We start from the raw sequence: 18,482 nt of genomic DNA on the forward strand, positions 1-18,482 counted from the left end.
AGACAGCAATATATGGGTCCCTCCAGCAAAATCTTGCTGGCATATGCAATAGTGTCTGGGTTTGGTGGCTGATTATGGGATGGATCCCCGGGTGGGGTAGTTTCTGGGTAGTCCATCCTTTCTTCTTAGCTCCAAACTTTGTAACTCTTTTCATGGGTATTTTGTTCCCTATTCTAAGGAGGAATGAAGTATCCACCTGTTTGTCTTCCCTCTTCTTGATTTTCTTGTGTTTTGCAAATTGTATCTTGGGTATTCTATGTTTCTGGGCTAATATCCACTTATCAGTTTTCCTTTCAAGACATGGTCCTCACTCCGTAGCCATGCCTGACTTGGAACTTACTATGTAGACCATGCTGGTCTGGAGCTCACAGAGATTCACCTGCCTCTGCCTGCATGGCCCTGGGATCAAAGGCGTGTGCCGCCGCCATGCCCAGCCTGTGTTGAAGCATTCGAGGGTATACGTTCAAGTTCTTTAGTTGGCAGCATTTGTACTGACTTAAATTGCTGGAAAACTTACATGGACGTCAAGGGTGATTCTGTGTTGATAGGGAGTGTTGTTGGGGATTTTCCTTGACAGTCATGTTTTGGTTTGGATGTGCCGTTGACAGTGGGGCCTCACCTGTTCACACACAGTAGATTTCAGGCTGTAATTATAGTATCGACTAATTTGTACCTCAGGATGTGTGTGAAGCTCAGGACTCAGATGCTAGTGATATGGAGCACAGTGTCACATAGCCAGCTGCTTCTAGGATGCCTTCTGACAGACAGACAGACAGAGAGAGAGAGAGAGAAAGAGAGAGATTGCTAGGTCGCTGTTGTGACTTTCTAAAAAAAATCCCGCCTTTCCAGCAGTCCATAAAGGCGCTTGCTTAGCATTTTTCTCTGACTCCCCCCCCCATTTTTGAAATTTAAAATAGGAAATTGTTGAAACACAGACACAGTTGTTTCAATACCTTGTCTTACATCTGTTGAGTTACATTTTATCTTATACTGTAGCCAAGCATTAAAGCCAGAGAATTATTACACCATGCCATCTCTGTCAACACAGTGACTCTTATTTGTTAAAATAAATAAATAAATAAAATTCAAGTAAGAAATCCAAATGATTAGGCACTTAAATTTATTTTTTAAAATAACCTGAGTCATTTTGGAAATCTATACTAAGTTAAGGAAAAAAAAAAAGTATTGGTTAACATCTTGCTTTTGTTAGTGGGCATGGACAAACCAGAAACTTTGTATCTTCTTTAATAAACTAGACTTTTGAGGAAGTTCCCACTTCCATATTAACAAGCCCATAAGATTTGTTCCTGTTGCAGCGACCCCATTGTTATCATTACATATTTCTTAAGTGCAAAAGTTGAATGCAGACAGGGGCTACTTGTGAAATGGCAATTCCCCCCCTCTCCCTTTCCTTTCCTGTCTGGTTTATTTCATTTTGTAGCTGGGAGTCGTGGGTATTTTTTTCTTTAATTTCTTCTCCTCTTTTGCTTTTTAGTTAGTTCACCATAGAAGAAGCTACTGGGCTTTTTGTTTTGATTTTGATCTTTTTTCACCCCCTCCCCCTTTCTTTCTTTCTTTCTTTCTTTCTTTCTTTCTTTCTTTCTTTCTTTCTTTCTTTTTTTTCCTTTCCTTTGCATATTTTTCCTCTTCTGGGGAGAAATGTTTCTGACCAAATTTAAAACACTTGGGTGTTTCAGATCCCTGCAGGGCCATTTTAAGTATCTGGACCTGTAAAGGCCCAGTAATAACTACCTGAATTGCTTTTAATTACACAATATAGCTGCATCATTTTCCTTCAGGTTGGTTCTGATTGATGCCGCAAGGCAATTGTAACCACGGATGATGGGATTAAGTGCCTCTCCAAGTGGCTTAGCTTCTTGTGGGAACAAAGGGGAAGAGGGAAACTCTCAGATCCTTTTTGCCCGAGAAGCCTTTCTCTTCCCTTGCCGCATAAAGAAACACAATTAACAAACATTATCCCCAGAGGTAAATTGAAATGTACATGCAGACAAGAGGGGCTCTTGACTGCAATTAGACATATATGATCCAAGGTATCCTGGCCATTCATTAGCACTAATTGTTTGAGGAAGACGATCAGAACAAATGATTAAAATGTAGGGGCCATGACGAGGATTAAGAGCCCGTGTGACAAAACGCATGCTCTCAGCTGTAGTGATGACCCCCTTTGCGAAGCTGTTCTGATCCGAGGGCTTGCTTGGTGTTGCTCTGCGGTGAGCTCTTGGGTCTGAGCGAGACCTGGTGGTGTTTATAACAAACAATGTCTATCTTTCTTTCTTAATTAGTGGGAACTACTGTGCAAATGTTGATATTTTGTAATTGAATATGCTTTCCACTTTCCTGGCCCTTTAGGCTATTATGGAAGTCTGTTGGTTTTGCTAAGAATCTGCTTAAGTTGAGTGTTTGGTTGTGTTTCTTTGCTTTGCTTTCTTTAGAAGGTCAGATACCAGGGAAGACCACGTGAAAGTTTGCTAGTTTGCATGTTTGACTGCTGGAGACATGGGTTTAGGCTGGCTTTGAAATTCCTTAGTGCTGGGATCGCAGCTCCCAGATCCTTGCCTAGTTTGCAAATAATACCATAGAAGGGCAGGCAAATTCACCAGGTCCTTTGGGAGTTGAAATTTCTAGTAGGGTTCCAGAGATCTGATGCAAACTAGCTGGGAATGAGTTAGTTGTTCATGAAGGTTAGCATTCTGCAGGGTTCCTAATGGCTGGGGGATTAGACTATGGATCCATCTGTGCCAGATGGAGCTTTATCACAGGCATCTTTGATAAAAGTAGGGTCCATTTGGAGAGATAGTTGGTCATTGGAGCCCCTCTACCTTGACAGTCTTGTTACAGAGAGAGAGAGAGAGAGAGAGAGAGAGAGAGAGAGAGAGAGATGAGAAACATTGAAGAAGTGAAGAAGAGAGAAAAATGGATGGAAAATGGGACAAGGAATTCCCAGAGGACTTGGGAACTTTGTTAGGCAGGCAGAAGTGGAAAACAGTGTATCCTACAATAGATATTCCATGCTGTCTTGTTGGTAGCCCTCAGTTTTCTCTTTGTATTATGCTTGAGTTTCTACAGTACTGGAAGAGGCATCTTTGGTGCCACAAGAACCAGCAACAGGGCCTGGGAACATAGCTCAGTTGGTAGAATGCTTGCCTCATATGCAGAAAGGCCTGTGATTCATTCCCAATAAAGTCAGGAATGGTAGCACATACCTATGATGCCAGCACTGGGCTGTTGGCACAGGAGGATGAGGCATGCAAGGTTATCGTCAATTATATAATGAGTTTGAGGCCACCCTGAGCTACAGAGAGCTCTCTCTGAAAGGAAAAGAAAAAACAAACAAACAAACAAACAAACAAAAAACAGCAAAGTCTTTCCAACAAGGGCCTAGCCTTGTCACCCAACAATACTTCTGAGGTAACTTCCTCTTAGCCTATCATTAGCTACTCCAAAGGAAGATCAGTCAGTACCACTATTAGACAAGGTAGATGATAACTTTGTAAAATGCACTATCATATTATAAACATACACACACACTGTCTGTCTCTGTCTCTGTCTCTCTGTCCTCCTCTGTGTGTCTTTCTGTCTCTCTGTCTCTCTTAACTGTCCTTAAATTTAAAGCAGTTTCCAGGAAGCCTTTCCCTAGATGGAGCTGGAAAGAGTTAGTTTCTTTAGTCCATTAAACATTGAAAACAAAACCGAAAGTCCCATCTATGTTAGGAAGAGACTCCCTGCTCCATCTTGATTTTCATCATGCTAGCTCTAAATAATTATGAAGAAGGAAACAGTCTTAATCTTATTGTGGGTTCCACACAATCAAAGCTGCAGTGCAGGATTCAAGATCGCAGCTTGCATTCACAGCTTTTGTGTGTGTGGTGTGTAGGACTGGCAATTAGACCCAGGCTGTGTTTCTTCCTTAAGAAATTATTCAGAGAGAGAGAGAAAGAGAGAGAGAGAAGAAAGAAAGAAAACAAACGAGAGTGAGAGATCGCATGCAATATTATATGCTCACAAATGTCTACAGACCAGAATAGTTTAGGGACTGTGGCCAGCAAAGATATCAAAATTCAAAACTATGTAACATATTGGCCTCATTTTCATTGAGATTGACACTTGAAAGGAATTTTTGAACAATCTGGAAAGAAACAAGAGATTCCACTAATCAAGATCGGTTTCATGACAGTTATTTATTTAAAAAAAAAAAAAAAGGTGGAAGAACCATTTTTTCAAAGTTGCAGGACCATTTTTTTCCCCCGGAGTGAAAAAAGATTCTGCCTTGATTATTTCTCTCTATCAAAGAATCCAGTCCAAGGGAGGCATATTAATTTGACGTATGTAGCAGCCTTTGAACTTTAGAAAACTGTAACAGGATCTGTCCGGGCTGCCGTAGCTTAGTTGGTGGAGTGCTTGCTCAGTATTCATGAAGACCTGGGTTCCATCCGTCACACTGAATAAGTAGGGCATTGTAGCACACTCTGATGTTGTGCTTGGAAGGTGGAGGCAGGGGAATCAGAAGCTCAAGGTCACCATCTGGCTACCTACTGAGGCTAGCCTGAGCTACGTGAGATAAAAACAATCAGGAATCGTCTGCTGCATCCATTAGGTCTACAGTTGTCCTTTCTGACCTTGAACGAGTTTAAAGACAGACTTTTCTAGTTCAAATCTGCTTAATTACTACTAAAGTTCTGAACGACCCACGAAGCATCATCTTTGCTTCAACTGTTCCTTTTACCATGGAAACACCCAGTGCTAATAGAGTCTCGTACGTGGGAAGAACTTAGTGGACATTTATTTTTATTTAAAATGTTTGATTTTCGATTTTCTCTTTACTTTACACATTGCTTATATATCATATCTTACATCATACGATTTGAACCACTTCAGTTTTGTAGTGGAGATGCTACTATTTGTTAGTGGCTTTGTCTTGGTTGGTTGGTTGGTTTGAGACAGAATCTCTTATGTGCCTCTAGCTGGCCTGGAATTCACTGTGCGTCTCCCAAATACTGGGATTGCAAGTGTGTGCCGCTTGCACTTGTGTTCATTTCACTCAGCTTGTTTAATTATTTGGTTACACATGGATGATTGTGTGTGTGCATGCTGCGGCATGCGCGTACAAGTCAGAGGGGTTTGATGGAATTGATTCTCTCAAATCGTAAGGTCCAGGGATGGGATGTAAGTCCTTAGGCTTGGCAGCAAACACCTTTACAATTTGTGCTTTTGAAAGAATTTCACTGCATTGCCCAGCTGGCCTTGAACTCTTAGACTCCAGGCTCAAGTGATTCCCCTGCCTCAGGCTGTGGAGCTACAGGTTAGTGGATAGGTTGGTTGCTATGGGAATGCTGTTTCTGATACTCTCCACGGGGCTGTTTTTGATATATTTATTACTAAATATTGTCTTTTCTGTACTCGGCTTTAGAGTGAGATCTTGGGAATTGGAACATTGGACAGTTGAGCTAGATCTGTTCTGATGGTTGTCTTGGTTGACTTATGGGAATCTTCCCCTTTTTTGGTGATACAGGGAGTACCAAGGACCAAAACTGTGAATGGTCTCTACTGACACAAAGTGAAGCCTGGCTGGCAAATCCCTTAGGTTTTTCATGATAATTGACCAGGCCCTTTGATCTTACTGTTGTGCTGTGCCTCAGTTCCCTGCAATGGGTTATCATTTAGTCTCTGAGACAAGAGTCCAGGGAAACCCTCCTGGACCACACTCTAGGGAGCGCTAACAATGAACTGTTGAGGTATAGCATTCTGCTTCTGCTCATGGGAGGGCATGCTGTCAATCTCAGCTTGGGGAGGCAGAAGCAGGAATGTCTGGGGGGGGGCGTTGGGAGCTCCTTTTGAGCCCGTTGTATTTTTAAGAGCCCCAGAAAGAAAAAAAAAACAAAAAACAAAAACAAAACAAAACACAACCCTCTAACTGTATTGTGTTCTTCATGTGGCTGGGAAGATACAAGGCTCCCTTCCTTCTTTATTGAGACAGAGTCTGGCTATGTAACCCTGGTTGAGTGGACCTCTCCATCATGTAGACCAGGCTGGTCTCAAACTCACAGAGATCTGCCTGCCACTGACTCCCAAGTGCTGGGATTTTAGATAGATGCTGACAGTAGGAGGTTTCTTTCCCTTCAGTTTCCCACAGAACTTCTGCTCCTCTGAAGAAGATCAAGAAAGTGTAGGATTAAGGAGAATAACCTCTAACAGGCACATGCTTTCTTGTCAGTACCCATCATACACACACATGCACACACACAGACACTCATGGACACATAGAGATACAGACATGCACTCACACAGTCACACAGACAGATACACACACAGACACAGACATGCACACACACACACACACACACACATGTGCATGCACACTTATCCTTCTACCTACCCCCACTTCTCCTTCCTGTTTCCTTCCTAATTTGTACTTTCCCATCAGCCCAGCGTACATCCCCTCTACCTCCATCTTTACTCTTCCTCATCCTTTTTCTTCTCTTCCTCCCCTACTCTCAAGCATCCTTGACTTCATCAGCCTCCTTACATTGGACTGGTTGGTTTCCCTTGCTTTTGGGCAAATGTTCCTCTTTGTCCCCAGGGATACCAGTGCCCTGAACTTGAGCCACTCTGGAAATGCTGTACTAATCGATAGAGACAGGATGGAAGCAAGCATCTATCTCCAAGTGGGATCCGCTCATGACCAGTGCAAGCCTGTGTCTCCAAGTGGGATCAGCTCACAGCCAGTGCAAGCCTGTGTCTCCAAGTGGGATCAGCTCACAGCCAGTGCAAGCCTGTGTCTCCAAGTGGGATCAGCTCACAGCCAGTGCAAGCCTGTGTCTCCAAGTGGGATCAGCTCACAGCCAGTGCAAGCCTGTGTCTCCAAGTGGGATCAGCTCACAGCCAGTGCAAGCCTGTGTCTCCAAGTGGGATCAGCTCACAACCAGTGCAAGCCTGTGTCTCCAAGTGGAATCTGCTCATGACCAGTGCAATCGTCTGGGGCTTTCCCTGTTGGAGAACTTGCTACTTTTCCCAATCCACACTTTCACCTGGACAGCTAGAATTGGGTGGCCACACATGGTAGACTCACTGGGTGGCAGTGAAGTGCTTCTGAATGGTGGCCATCCATGTTTGTGCAGTCAACAGTCCTTACTTAAGAAAGGTTTGTGGCAGGTTGTTCTTACATTCTGTATGCCTGATCCTGATTCTGAAGATCAGTAACCCTGCATGTGTGTGTGCATGTGCGTATGTGTGTGTGTGATGTCTATGTCTCTGTGTGTGTCTCTGTGTGTCTGTGTGTGTGTGTGTATCTGTGTTTGTGTCTGGGTCTCTGTGTCTGTGTGCATGTCTCTGTGTGTGTCTGTGTGTATATGGTGTGTGTCTGTGTGTGTGTGTCTCTGTGCATGTGTGTGTGTCTCTCTGTGTGTGTCTCCATGTGTGTCTGTGTATTTGTGTCTGTGTATGTGTGTCTGTGTGTGTCTGTGTCTCTGTGCATGTGTGTGTCTCTGTGTGTGTGGTGTGTATCTCTGTGTGTGTCTCTGTGTGTGTCCCTGTCTCTGTGTGTGCCTGTGTCTCTGTGTCTGGGTGTGGTGTGTGTGTGTGTGTGTGTGTGAGATGGGTGCACCATGCCAAACAGATTCAGCACTGTCCTTTCTGAGATGCTGTGTCCCCCTGGCTGGACTTAAATTCTTGGGCTCCCACCTCAGGCACTCGCATAGCTAGAAGGTTTGTGCTGTCCTGCTCATCTTTGTTATTATTTTGTTGTTGTTAGGCAGCGCTGGGGACTGAACCAGGGCCTCACTCATATTAGTCCCAGGCTCTATTACTGTGTTACAGCCCCAGCCCTCCAGCTCTTATTTTCTTATCCTTGTGGTAAAATATACAGAGCATTACAACAAGCCATCTTATTCATTCCTCTTTGTATAGTCAGTGATTTGAGTATTTCAAACGTGCAGCTACTGCCATTACTCACCTCCATCTCCTGAACTTCTGCTTTTTTTTCCCCAAATCCAACTTCACATCCTGTGATCAACAGTTTACTCTTTTCTTCCCCTTACCTTCTAATAATCACCTTTTAACTTTCTGGATCTTGTTTTTGCCTGTGTGTGTGTGTGTGTGTGTGTGTATGTGTGTAGTGTATGTTGTGTGTATATACTGTATGTATGTATGTTTGTGTGCTGTGTGTGGTGTCTGTGTGGTATGTGTGGTGTCTGTGTGGTATGTATGGTGTACGTGATATGAGTGTATAGTGTGGTGTGTGTATGTATGTGTGTGTATATATGTGGTATGTGTGTGTATGTAGTGTATGCTGTGTGTATGCTGTGTGTATATGTATATGTGCTGTGTATGCTGTTTGTGGTATCTGTGTGGTATGTATGTGCTGGGTGTGTGGTATGTGTGATATGAGTGTATAGTGTGTGGTATGTGGTGTATGTGTATGTATGTGTGGTATCTGTGGTGTTTGGTGTGTGTGATGCGGGTGTGTGGTGCGTGTGTGTGTGTTGAGATGGTTTAATGTGTAACCCAGCCTGGCCTTCAACTGATGATCCTCCTGCCTAAGTATCTGGATTGCTGGGATCAAAGCCCTAAGCTGCCCACATCTGTCTGTATGGCTTTGTCTTCTTTGGGGACCTCTCAGATGCAGACCATGCATTATTTATCCCTGCGTGTGTAACTTCTTCCACTGTGTGAAGGGTAAGCTGAGCTTTGGGCATGGGATTTGTTCCCTTTCTCATTTTTTTTTCTTTTTTTTTTTTTTTAAGATTTTATTTATTATATGTAAGTACACTGTAGCTGTCTTCAGACACTCCAGAAGAGGGTGCCAGATCTCGTTACGGATGGTTGTGAGCCACCATGTGGTTGCTGGGATTTGAACTCTGGACCTTCGGAAGAGCAGTCGGGTGCACTTACCCACTGAGCCATCTCACCAGCCCTCCCTTTCTCATTTTGTGTAAGCAGAGATCCTGGCATCAGGGTCACTCCTAGGAACCAGCTTTGCCCCCTGTGTTCTTGTAGTCTGAGGTAGCACCACTTCAGGCACCACCCCACTGTTACCAAAGCCAGGTGTAGGACTGCATACCTGTAAATCCAGCACATCGAAGGAGCCACATGACGCTGAGGCCAGCCTGGGCTACATGGTAAGACCATGCCTCAGGTAAAGAAGGATGTCTGCTCTTCGCTCTACAAATACTCCTTTCCTAGGGGGTCTCCTGCCAAGGAGATAAGAGGACATGCTTGGTCCATGGCTCACCAGAGAGGCCTCAAGGCAGACAGGCATGGCCCATGGGTCATGCATTAGAAGTGAACCCACATGGAACTTGAACCACGTACTGTACGTGTCTGCTTTGGATACAAGACTCTTCTCTACTTTGGCCCTAACAGATGCTCTTTTGTTCAATGGGGGTTTGCATTAAAAATATTTTCTTAGCTCTTATGGGCAAGCCACACACCTATGTGCAGCTTGTAGGAAGACAAATAGTTGTTATATGGCTCTTCCATCCACGGAACACCCCCTGTTCTGTGCGCCATCGCCATAGTAACCAACACAGTTTTTCAAACTAGGGAAGGAATCTCTAGGGGCACTCGGGAACTTAGCAAAGTGAGAACATAAGTGAAGCCTAATCATAGATACTGGCATAGACACCTGATTATTAATAGCTGAAGCCAAGTGGAAATTAATAAGTGACTTTTGCTGTCGTTTTGAGAGTAGGAAGGATGCAGTCAGTAATGGGCTATTATTTTCACTTAACACACAGATTCTTCAATACCTGTGCCTGATGCCAGACCAGGTCAAGGACTCAGCTTTTTTGCTTATCCCTAGTGCTAGGAATTGAAGTAGGGTCTTGCACACCCTAGGCAAGTGCTGTACCCCTGGGAACCTGCCCAGCTTTTAAAAAATGTGTTGCATGTATGTGAGTTGCATGTGCATGTGTGTCATAAGCACGCAGACCAGAAGACAGCTTTTGGTTTGCTGTTTAGGAATGCTGTTCAACTCGTTGGCTGACCAAGTACTCTACACTGGATAGCCAGTGATTCTCCGGGATCTTTCTGTCCCTGATGACAACTGTACACCTCCAGGCCTGGCATTTTGACATGGGTTCTGGAGGCTGAACACAACTTTTTGGTTTTTGAGACAGGGTTTCTCTGTATAGCCCTGGCTGTCAGAGACAGGGTTTCTCTGTATAGCCCTGGCTGTCCTGGAACTCACTTTGTAGACCAGGCTGGCCTCGAACTCAGAGATCCGCCTGCTTCTGCCTCCGGAGTGCTGGGATTAAAGATGTGCACCACCACGCCCGGTTTTGAACACAACTTTTTGTGATTAAGAAACAAGCAGTCTACAGGCTGAACTATCTCCCCGGGCTTCAGGCTTCCCTACACCCCAGTTTAAAAAAAATATATTTTATTTATTTATTTTTTGAGACAGGGTCTTGTTATACTGCGGTGTTTTGCCTGTAACCTACTATACAGCCTAGGCTGGCCTTGAACTGTCCTAAGCCGCTCAAGAGCTGGGATTAGGGCTGGTGAGATGGCTCAGTGGGTAAAAGCACCCGACTGCTCTTCCGAAGGTCCGGAGTTCAAATCCCAGCAACCATATGGTGGCTCACAACCATCTGTAACAAGATCTGACGCCCTCTTCTGGAGTGTCTGAAGACAACTACAGTGTACTTACATATAATAAATAAATAAATCTTAAAAAAAAAAAGAGCTGGGATTATAGGCATGGCTCAGTGGAACTTGTTAAACAAAAGCTTTTGTATCACAGGAGCTAATACACAGTGGGAATACTTAGCACCCTTGCCTGAATACTTAGCTGCACATTAGAACCATGAAGGGACCTTAGGAAAAGCCTGAAGCCCCGGTATCACCCTGTACCAGGGATGTCACAGAAGTGTCAGAGGAGCCAGGAAACAGACAACTCAGGACTTCACTCATCTATAACTCTGGGAACTCCACTCAAACAAAGGCAGATCCTTGACTTTGCCTGTAACCTACTTTGCCTGTAAAAGAATTCCAGAACATGCGGGTATGAAGCAGGGTTGGAGTTCTTCCAAAGGAGGTTTGTTTGACAAGGTGTGGTGGTGTTTGCTTTGGTTTTAGCTTTTTGAGACAGCGTCTTACTACATAGCTCTGGCTGTTCTGGAACTCCAATCTGTAGACCGGACTACTTTGGGACTCACCAAGATTGCCTGCCCTCCCAAGGTCTGGGATTAAAGGTGTGCTCCATCTTGCCCAGCACCTAAGTTTAGTGATTTTTTTTGTTGTGTTGCTACTTTAAGACATGGTCTCATGTAACCCAGATTGGCTGAGAATGTCCTCGAATTACTGGTCCTTATGCTGGGTTTACAGCCATGCCACCATCCCCGGCTGCATCTGATAAACCTTTAAGCGCTCCCAGGTATTGGACTCTTAGGTTGAGAACTCCCCTACCTCCCCTACCTCTAGGACCTAGGTAACTAGATGAGAAAGAAAGTGGATGAAAACCGGGCCAGGAGGAGCCTCCCTCAGAAATGTGTCCTCTAAAAAGGGTCGCTCAGTAGAGATAATTCACCATAAGACGGCCACATTTTTCCCCCTCATACTTTGCATATAGTTTGGATACATTTACATGTTGACTGTGATGAGGTAATAACTCCCAGTGTGTAGGATAAAATAAGTTTGATCTTGTCACCTACTGTGTACATCAGCAGTCAGTGCTGAACACAGCTCGAGCTCAGGACAGATTTGGGAGCAGTCAGGGATCAGAGAAGGAAGAGGATGCAGTAGCCGAAAGAGAAGAGAGACTTGCAGAAACCTCCATCCTTCTGTTGGAGCAAGGACCCCTGTGCCCTGAGGCCCCTAGAGACCTCAGAGTCCACAATGAAACTTGAATTTAAGGTCTCTTGGTATATTCCTTCTTTTTATTCCAAATATGTCCTGCCCTTGCCTCCTCAACCCTCACTGTATCCCTGCCTTGAGCCTGTGTGGCTGTCCTAGGGTTTGTATTCCTGCACAAAATATCATGACTAAGAAGCAAGTTGGGGAGGAAAGAGCTTTATTCAGCTTACATTTTGACATTGCTGTTCATCTCCAAAGGAAGTCAGGACAGGAACTCACGCAGGGCAGGCACTGAGGTCATGGAGGAATGCTGCTTACTGGATTGCTTCTCCCTGGCTTGCTCAGCTTGCTTTCTTACAGAATCCAGGACTGTCAGCCCAGGGATGGCACCATTCACAATGGTCTGGGCCCTCCTCTCTTGCTTACTAATTGAGAAAATGCCTTACTGCTGGATCTCATGGAGGGACACATTTCCTCAAGGGAGGTTCCTTTCTCTGTGATCATTCCAGCTTGTGTCAAGTTGACACACAAAACCAGCCAATACAGTGGCCTCTCACTGTGGAGCTCATTCTGTAGAGATCCCTGTCTGGATAGGCCATGTGGCTTTGGGGACACCTTTTCACCTTGCTTGTGTCCTGCAGCCTGGGGCCTTTGCATGCAGCAGTGACCTAGGCAAGGTACTTGGTAAAGGCCTCTACAGTGTTTCCAAGATCTGAACAAGGCTGTTGTCCCTACATCCTGATGTCTGGTTCTCTTCCCATCTTCTGTCAGAATACTAGGTCAAACTAGTATTTTATAGGTTAAAACCAGTCAAATTCCAGCAATTTCAAGTCATTTGGCTGTATGTTTTCCACCATGTAGTATTGCTGTTCTAAACCTGTGAAATGCTTTCATTAGGTTTGTTTTTTAGCCAATTATAAAAGAAATAAGAAAGTAGAGTGACATTGTTTCTGATAGTTGTTTAAAATAAGGGAATCGTGCAGAAAGAGAAGTCATAACTCCTAAATGTACACTCTAGTGCCATCTCCCATCAAATCTCAAGGAACTTCCAGGCATTTCTCACTGAAGATTTCACTAAGTGAAGATACTATTGCATTTACAATGCTACATCTTCCATTTAAAATACCAAACAGGAGGCCAGAGAGATGGCTCGGTGGGTAAAGGGTCTTGTTGTGTGAGCCTAGTGGACAGAGTTTGATCCCCAGAGCTACATAAAGAGAGAAGGAGAGGACTGACTGCCAAGTTTTTTTTTGCCTCTACCTGTGTATGCACAGGCCTACCAACACTCTTACATATGGATCTCACACACACACACACAATAAGCAAAAGACTTAGAGTTAAGATAAGAATCGAAACTTTCTTCATTTGACATTAAATATCTTTTGTTTGTTTGTTTCTTTTCTTTTCTTTCCTTTTCTTTTCTTTTCTTTTCTTTCTTTCTTTCTTTCTTTTTTTTTTTTTTTTCGAGACAGGGTTTCTCTGTATAGCCCTGGCTGTCCTGGAACTCACTTTGTAGACCAGGCTGGCCTTGAACTCAGAAATCCGCTTGCCTCTGCCTCCCAAGTGCTGGGATGAAAGGCGTGCACCACCATGCCCGGCAATATTAAATATCTTTGTAAATATTTTTCAGCTCTGTTAAAGTAAAGCTTACAAGACTTTCTATTGAAAGCATTTTGATGTTCTGATGCATATCATGAAATTATTTATCCATTAACTGGCACATCGTTACCTCTCATTGTTAATGCATATTTGATCAGAATAATTAAAATCTACTCTCTTAATAAATTGGAAGTACAGCCAAGCATGGTGGCCCACGCCTTTCATCCCAGGACAGCCTGGACTACACAGAGAAACCCTGTCTCGAAAAACCAAAATAAATAAATAAATTGGAAGTACAAGATGTATTGCCAGTATAATCTCCAGGATTTATCCATTTTTTGGCCACAAGTTTGAACCCTACCAACAACTTCCTACTTTCCTTCCCTTTCTTTACCGTCTCCTAGAAAGTCTTGTTGAAAATCACACTACTACCCTAGTTCTAAGAGGTGGACCTTGTGTAAGGGGGTATGGGTTGAGCCAAGGTCAAAGTCTGGTGTCTTCTTGGGTGCTCTCACTTAACCTGGAACACTATTTAGTTAGACTGCCAGGCCAGCAAGTCCCCAGTGTCTGTCCCACCAATGCTGTAATTACAAGAATCTATCAGTTCAGCCTTGTAGGTTTAAACATTTTGGAACTCTGAAATCTAATTTGTTACTGTGTTTTTGTTTTTGTTTTTTGATCTAGGCCTCATTATGTGCCCCAGGCTAGTCTCAAACTCAAGATCTCCCAGTCTTGGCTACCCACTTCTTCTGCTTCCTCTTTTCTTCTCCCCCACCCCCAACCTTCCACCCCACCTTCTTCAATCTCTAGGCCAGGCTGACCTCCTATGCAGCCATAGATGATCTTGAAGTGATTCCCCCTGCCTCACCTCCTAGGTAGTGGGATTGTAGTTGTAAACTACCCCATGTCCTTGATCAATTGTTGGGAATACACCTAGGGCTTTGTTCATACTATATAAGCACTCAAACCACTGAGCTACACCTGTAACACCTGCTTCAGCCTCTTGAATACTGGGGTTATAGGCATGAGCCACTGTACTGTGCCCTGAAATTCTGGAATCCACTAAAGACTTCTCATGGAACACTTGGAAGATGGATGTAGTTACTTTGTGTCAGTTTAAGTTTACCATACCTGTTTCTTAGTTACGTCTTAGCTGTGTAGATGTTTGGAATGATCTGCACGTTTCCTGATGGTCACAGGGTAGACAAAGAGGCTGTGGCTGTTGCTACAACAGCAAGTGCAGTCCCAGCTCTGGGATGGAAGTGTGAGGCAGGAAGCACTTGAGTTCCAGGTTCATTAGTGCTCTAGAACAAATCCCTGTCAAGGAAAAACAAAACAAGAGCAACAAAATGGAAACCAAAACCCACCCTACACCACCACCACCACAGCCACAACACCCCAAAACAAGGTAGTTGTTTTGATATCCTCACGTACTGAAGTCTCTGTCAGGCAGTTTCACGGGTGGCTCTAACTGATTTGCTTTTTGTTCTTATACAAGGCCCTATATTTTTCCTATTTCTTTGTATGACTTCTTATTTTTGATATTGAAAACTGAGTATTTGAATCAAAACATGCAGTCAAGTATGTGAAGATTGCCCAGGGTTTGCCCTTAGTTTGTGATCAGCCTGGGTGCCACAGGGATGAGTCAGGGGTACGTATGTAACAAGAACATCTCAAAAAAGCCAAAAATAGGTGGCTGTAGTGGCTCGTGCCTTTAATCTCAGTACTTTGGAGGTAGAGGTAGGCAGATCTCTGTGAGTTCAAAGCCAGCCTGGTCTATATTGTAAGTTCCAGTACAACCTGGGCTACATGTTGAGACCCTGTCTTACAACCAAAAAACCAAAATAAGATGAGAGAGATGGCCCAGCTCCTAAGTGCAGAGGGCTGGGTTTAGCACTGACATCAGCTCTGGTGACTCACAACCAGCTTCAAGGGACCCCAAAGACTACATGTGGACCTTTCCCACCACCAAATACCAATAATAATAATAATAATATTTTTAAAAGCCGAAAGGAATGAATGGCTAAGAGCAGAGTTTGGTCACAAATTTATAAATACAGAATTCCATTTTGGACTAACCCTAGTCACTTCCCTTGCAGGAAGGCATCCCTCGTGGCCAGTGTCTGCAAGCCTGGATACAGCTCGTTGTCCAATCACAAGTATGTCCCCCGGAGAGCAGTGCTGTATGTCCCTGGGAATGACGAAAAGAAAATAAGGAAGATCCCGTCCTTGAAAGTAGATTGTGCCGTGCTGGACTGCGAGGATGGTGTTGCAGAAAACAAAAAGGTATGGCGTGGTTTCCAGATGGAGTGAACCTGGGCTGGCATCTGTTGCTTTTGAGCTAGCCTTGTTTATCACAGTTTGGAGGTGTCTGTTGACCTCAGCCTTCTGTCTGTCCGTCGTCCTCTTTATTTATAGCATTTTTTTTTTTTTACTTCAGCCAAAAACATTGGTTTTTAACTATTGCTGTTATGCGTCTTCTCTGAAAGAAGGGACGAATCCCTTCAAAATATATCTTAAAACCACGATATTCAATAGTTATGATTGGTATGTGTATAAATAGGTAATCAAATGTGCTCTGTGGTATTGGTTAGCTTAAGTAAATTGTTGCCCTAGCCCTCAGCCCCCGCCCCCCCCCCATGATCCTAGGGGGTAGGGGGTGAGAAGGCGTCAATGACACAGATCCTGGGAGCCAGGTAAGAAGCAGAAGCAGACTCATTTAAAGAAAACATGATGGGTACCTATATACCCTCCGCCACACACACCCAGCTCCCTGTCCCCCACCTCCACCGCCCAGCCAACTGTTTGTCCAGCTCCCCTGGCACCACAGCCAATTGGCTGTCTGGGTCACGCGCTCTGTCTCTGGGTGTCAGGCAGATACCTCTGGGGTTAGTGAATGTGGAAAGCACCTGCTGCACATGCGTGGGTCATGGGATGGGGAATACAGCAAAGGAACTCCCCCCACCTCCTTCTTCCTCTTATTCTGTTTTTGTTGTTGTTGTTGTTTTGAGACAGTGTTTCTCTGTGTAGCCCCAGCTGTCAGATGCCGAGATGCTGTGGCTGAGTCATTATTTCCCTTCCTTACTTAAAGAGTTGTGTACAGAACCCAGAGCGGCTTATGACTTCTGACCTTACGGCCTGACTAGTTTGTGAACAGGAGTAGATGGAGTGTTCCTGATCCTTCCTCATTAAAACAAAATTGTTTTTAATTAAAAAAAAAATTGTAAGACAGGATCTAACTGTATATCCAAGCCGATCTCAGCCTTTCAAACCTTCTGCTTCCCAACTCTGTGCTTCCTTCTGCCATTCCTCTGGGAGACAGAGTCACACCACCAGACCGGGCACAGCAGCTTATCTGGTGGTTGAGCAGTAGGCACTTTGGTTTCATATTGTTTTGACAAACTTTATTTTTATCTTTTATGTGTTTTGTCTGCGTGCACGTTGTGCACCCTGTGCATGCAGTGCCCGCAGAGACCAGAAGAGGGCATTGGATCCTCTAGAACTGGAATTACAGGTGGTTTTTACCCACTTTATGAATGCTGGGAACCTAACCTACACCCCCTGGAAGAGAAGCCCCTAAGTGCTGGGCTATCTCTCTAGCCTCCCAGTTTGTTTAACTTTATTCATTTTGTTTTTCCACAGTGGAGTTTCTCTGTGTAACTCTGGCTGTCCCAGAACTCACTCTGTAAACCAGGCTGGCCTCAAACTCAAGAGATCCACCTGCCTCTGCCTCCCATGTGCTGCTGGGATTAAAGGTGTTTGCCAGCACCGCCCTGTGTTATTTTCAAGCTTTTAAGTAATGAACATACATTTGTTTGATAATTAGGTGAAATATGTAAATCTGTATAATAATAGTTTATGTATGCATGCAAATGCCGTGGTTGAAGACATGCTTTTCCCAACCTTTGTTTACCCATCAGATCCCTAGGCCATCTGGATCCCTGCTCTCTGGGTAGCTGCTTACTCCCGTGATCTGAAGGAGTCTGTCTGAGCTGTACAGTTTTCCAGATTAATTGCTTTCCTTGGAGAGTCTAGCAAACAAATATTTGCCTTAATTAAAAAAAAGAGTTAATCTCCCATATCTTCATAACGATAAAATCCAGATTTCCCAAGTATTTGGGAAAAGATTAGAATAAACGACTTTGGTATATAATTAATACAATTAATCTCTTTCTCCTAGACATTAAACATAAATAGACTTTTCTTTTAAAGACTATAATGCGATTCCAATATACCCCTCCCTAAACTCGTGTACTATGCTCTAAGATTAGATACCAGGTTGTAATTCCAGTCCTGTGTAACCTCAGGCAAGTCACTTTACTTCTTTGCCTCAATTTCTTATCTATACTGTGGGGATGACAATATCTTCTTTTGTCAGGGATGGGGATTATTACTGGAGAAAAGTTGATAAAGGGTCTGTGAGTAGCTTGATTTCCTACAGGAAATGGGTCAGATAAAGCCTGTAGCAATTGAGATTAAAGGGTGTTTATGTCCTCGCTGTGCTGCAGTAAGTCCGTGGAGGCCTGGAGAAAGTTCTAACCCTCTTTCTTAAGTCTTGAGGCTGTCCTCTGGGACAATGTTCCTCCTTCCTGTTGTATCTCTGCTTGTTTGTGGGTCTGTATACTCGGCCATTCTCTAGCCAGATAGCAGTCAAGCTACTAGTTAGAAGCCTGAGATGAGCTACAACTACCATCTTCAGTTATGTTTTCATTCAGTGTGTGTGTGTGTGTGTGTGTATATGCTTTTTTGATTGGGGGAGGAGGGGGCTTAGAAACAGGATCTCAGTATGTAGCCCTGGCTGTCCTGGAACTTGTTACGTAGATCTGACTGGCCTCAAAATCACAGAGAGCCACCTGCCTCTGCCTCCGGAGTACTGGGATTAATGGTGTGTGCCATTATGCCCAGTTGCATGCATATGCTTATATGTGTGCACATATGTGTAGGTGACAGAGGTCAACCTTGAATGTCTTTCCTCGGGTACTCTCTGCCTTACTTTTTGATACAGTTTATTGGCTAGTAGATTAGGTAAGGCTGGCTGTCCAGTGAGTCGAAGGGATCTACCTGTCTGCCTC

General features: G+C 44.1%; 1 protein-coding gene across 2 annotated transcripts in view; it reads left to right on the forward strand.

Annotated features, from left to right (window-relative positions):
* Clybl (citrate lyase beta like) overlaps window positions 1-18,482 on the forward strand; it is a 222,812-nt gene that overhangs the window by 114,402 nt on the left and 89,928 nt on the right. For both annotated transcript variants that reach the window (XM_021181768.1, XM_021181769.1), the window contains exon 2: window positions 15,510-15,696. In XM_021181768.1, the coding sequence (XP_021037427.1) occupies window positions 15,510-15,696 (187 nt within the window). The remainder of the gene's footprint in view (window positions 1-15,509; window positions 15,697-18,482) is intronic.

The sequence above is a fragment of the Mus caroli genome, chromosome 14, assembly GCF_900094665.2.
Source record: "Mus caroli chromosome 14, CAROLI_EIJ_v1.1, whole genome shotgun sequence".
NCBI lineage: Eukaryota > Metazoa > Chordata > Mammalia > Rodentia > Muridae > Mus > Mus caroli.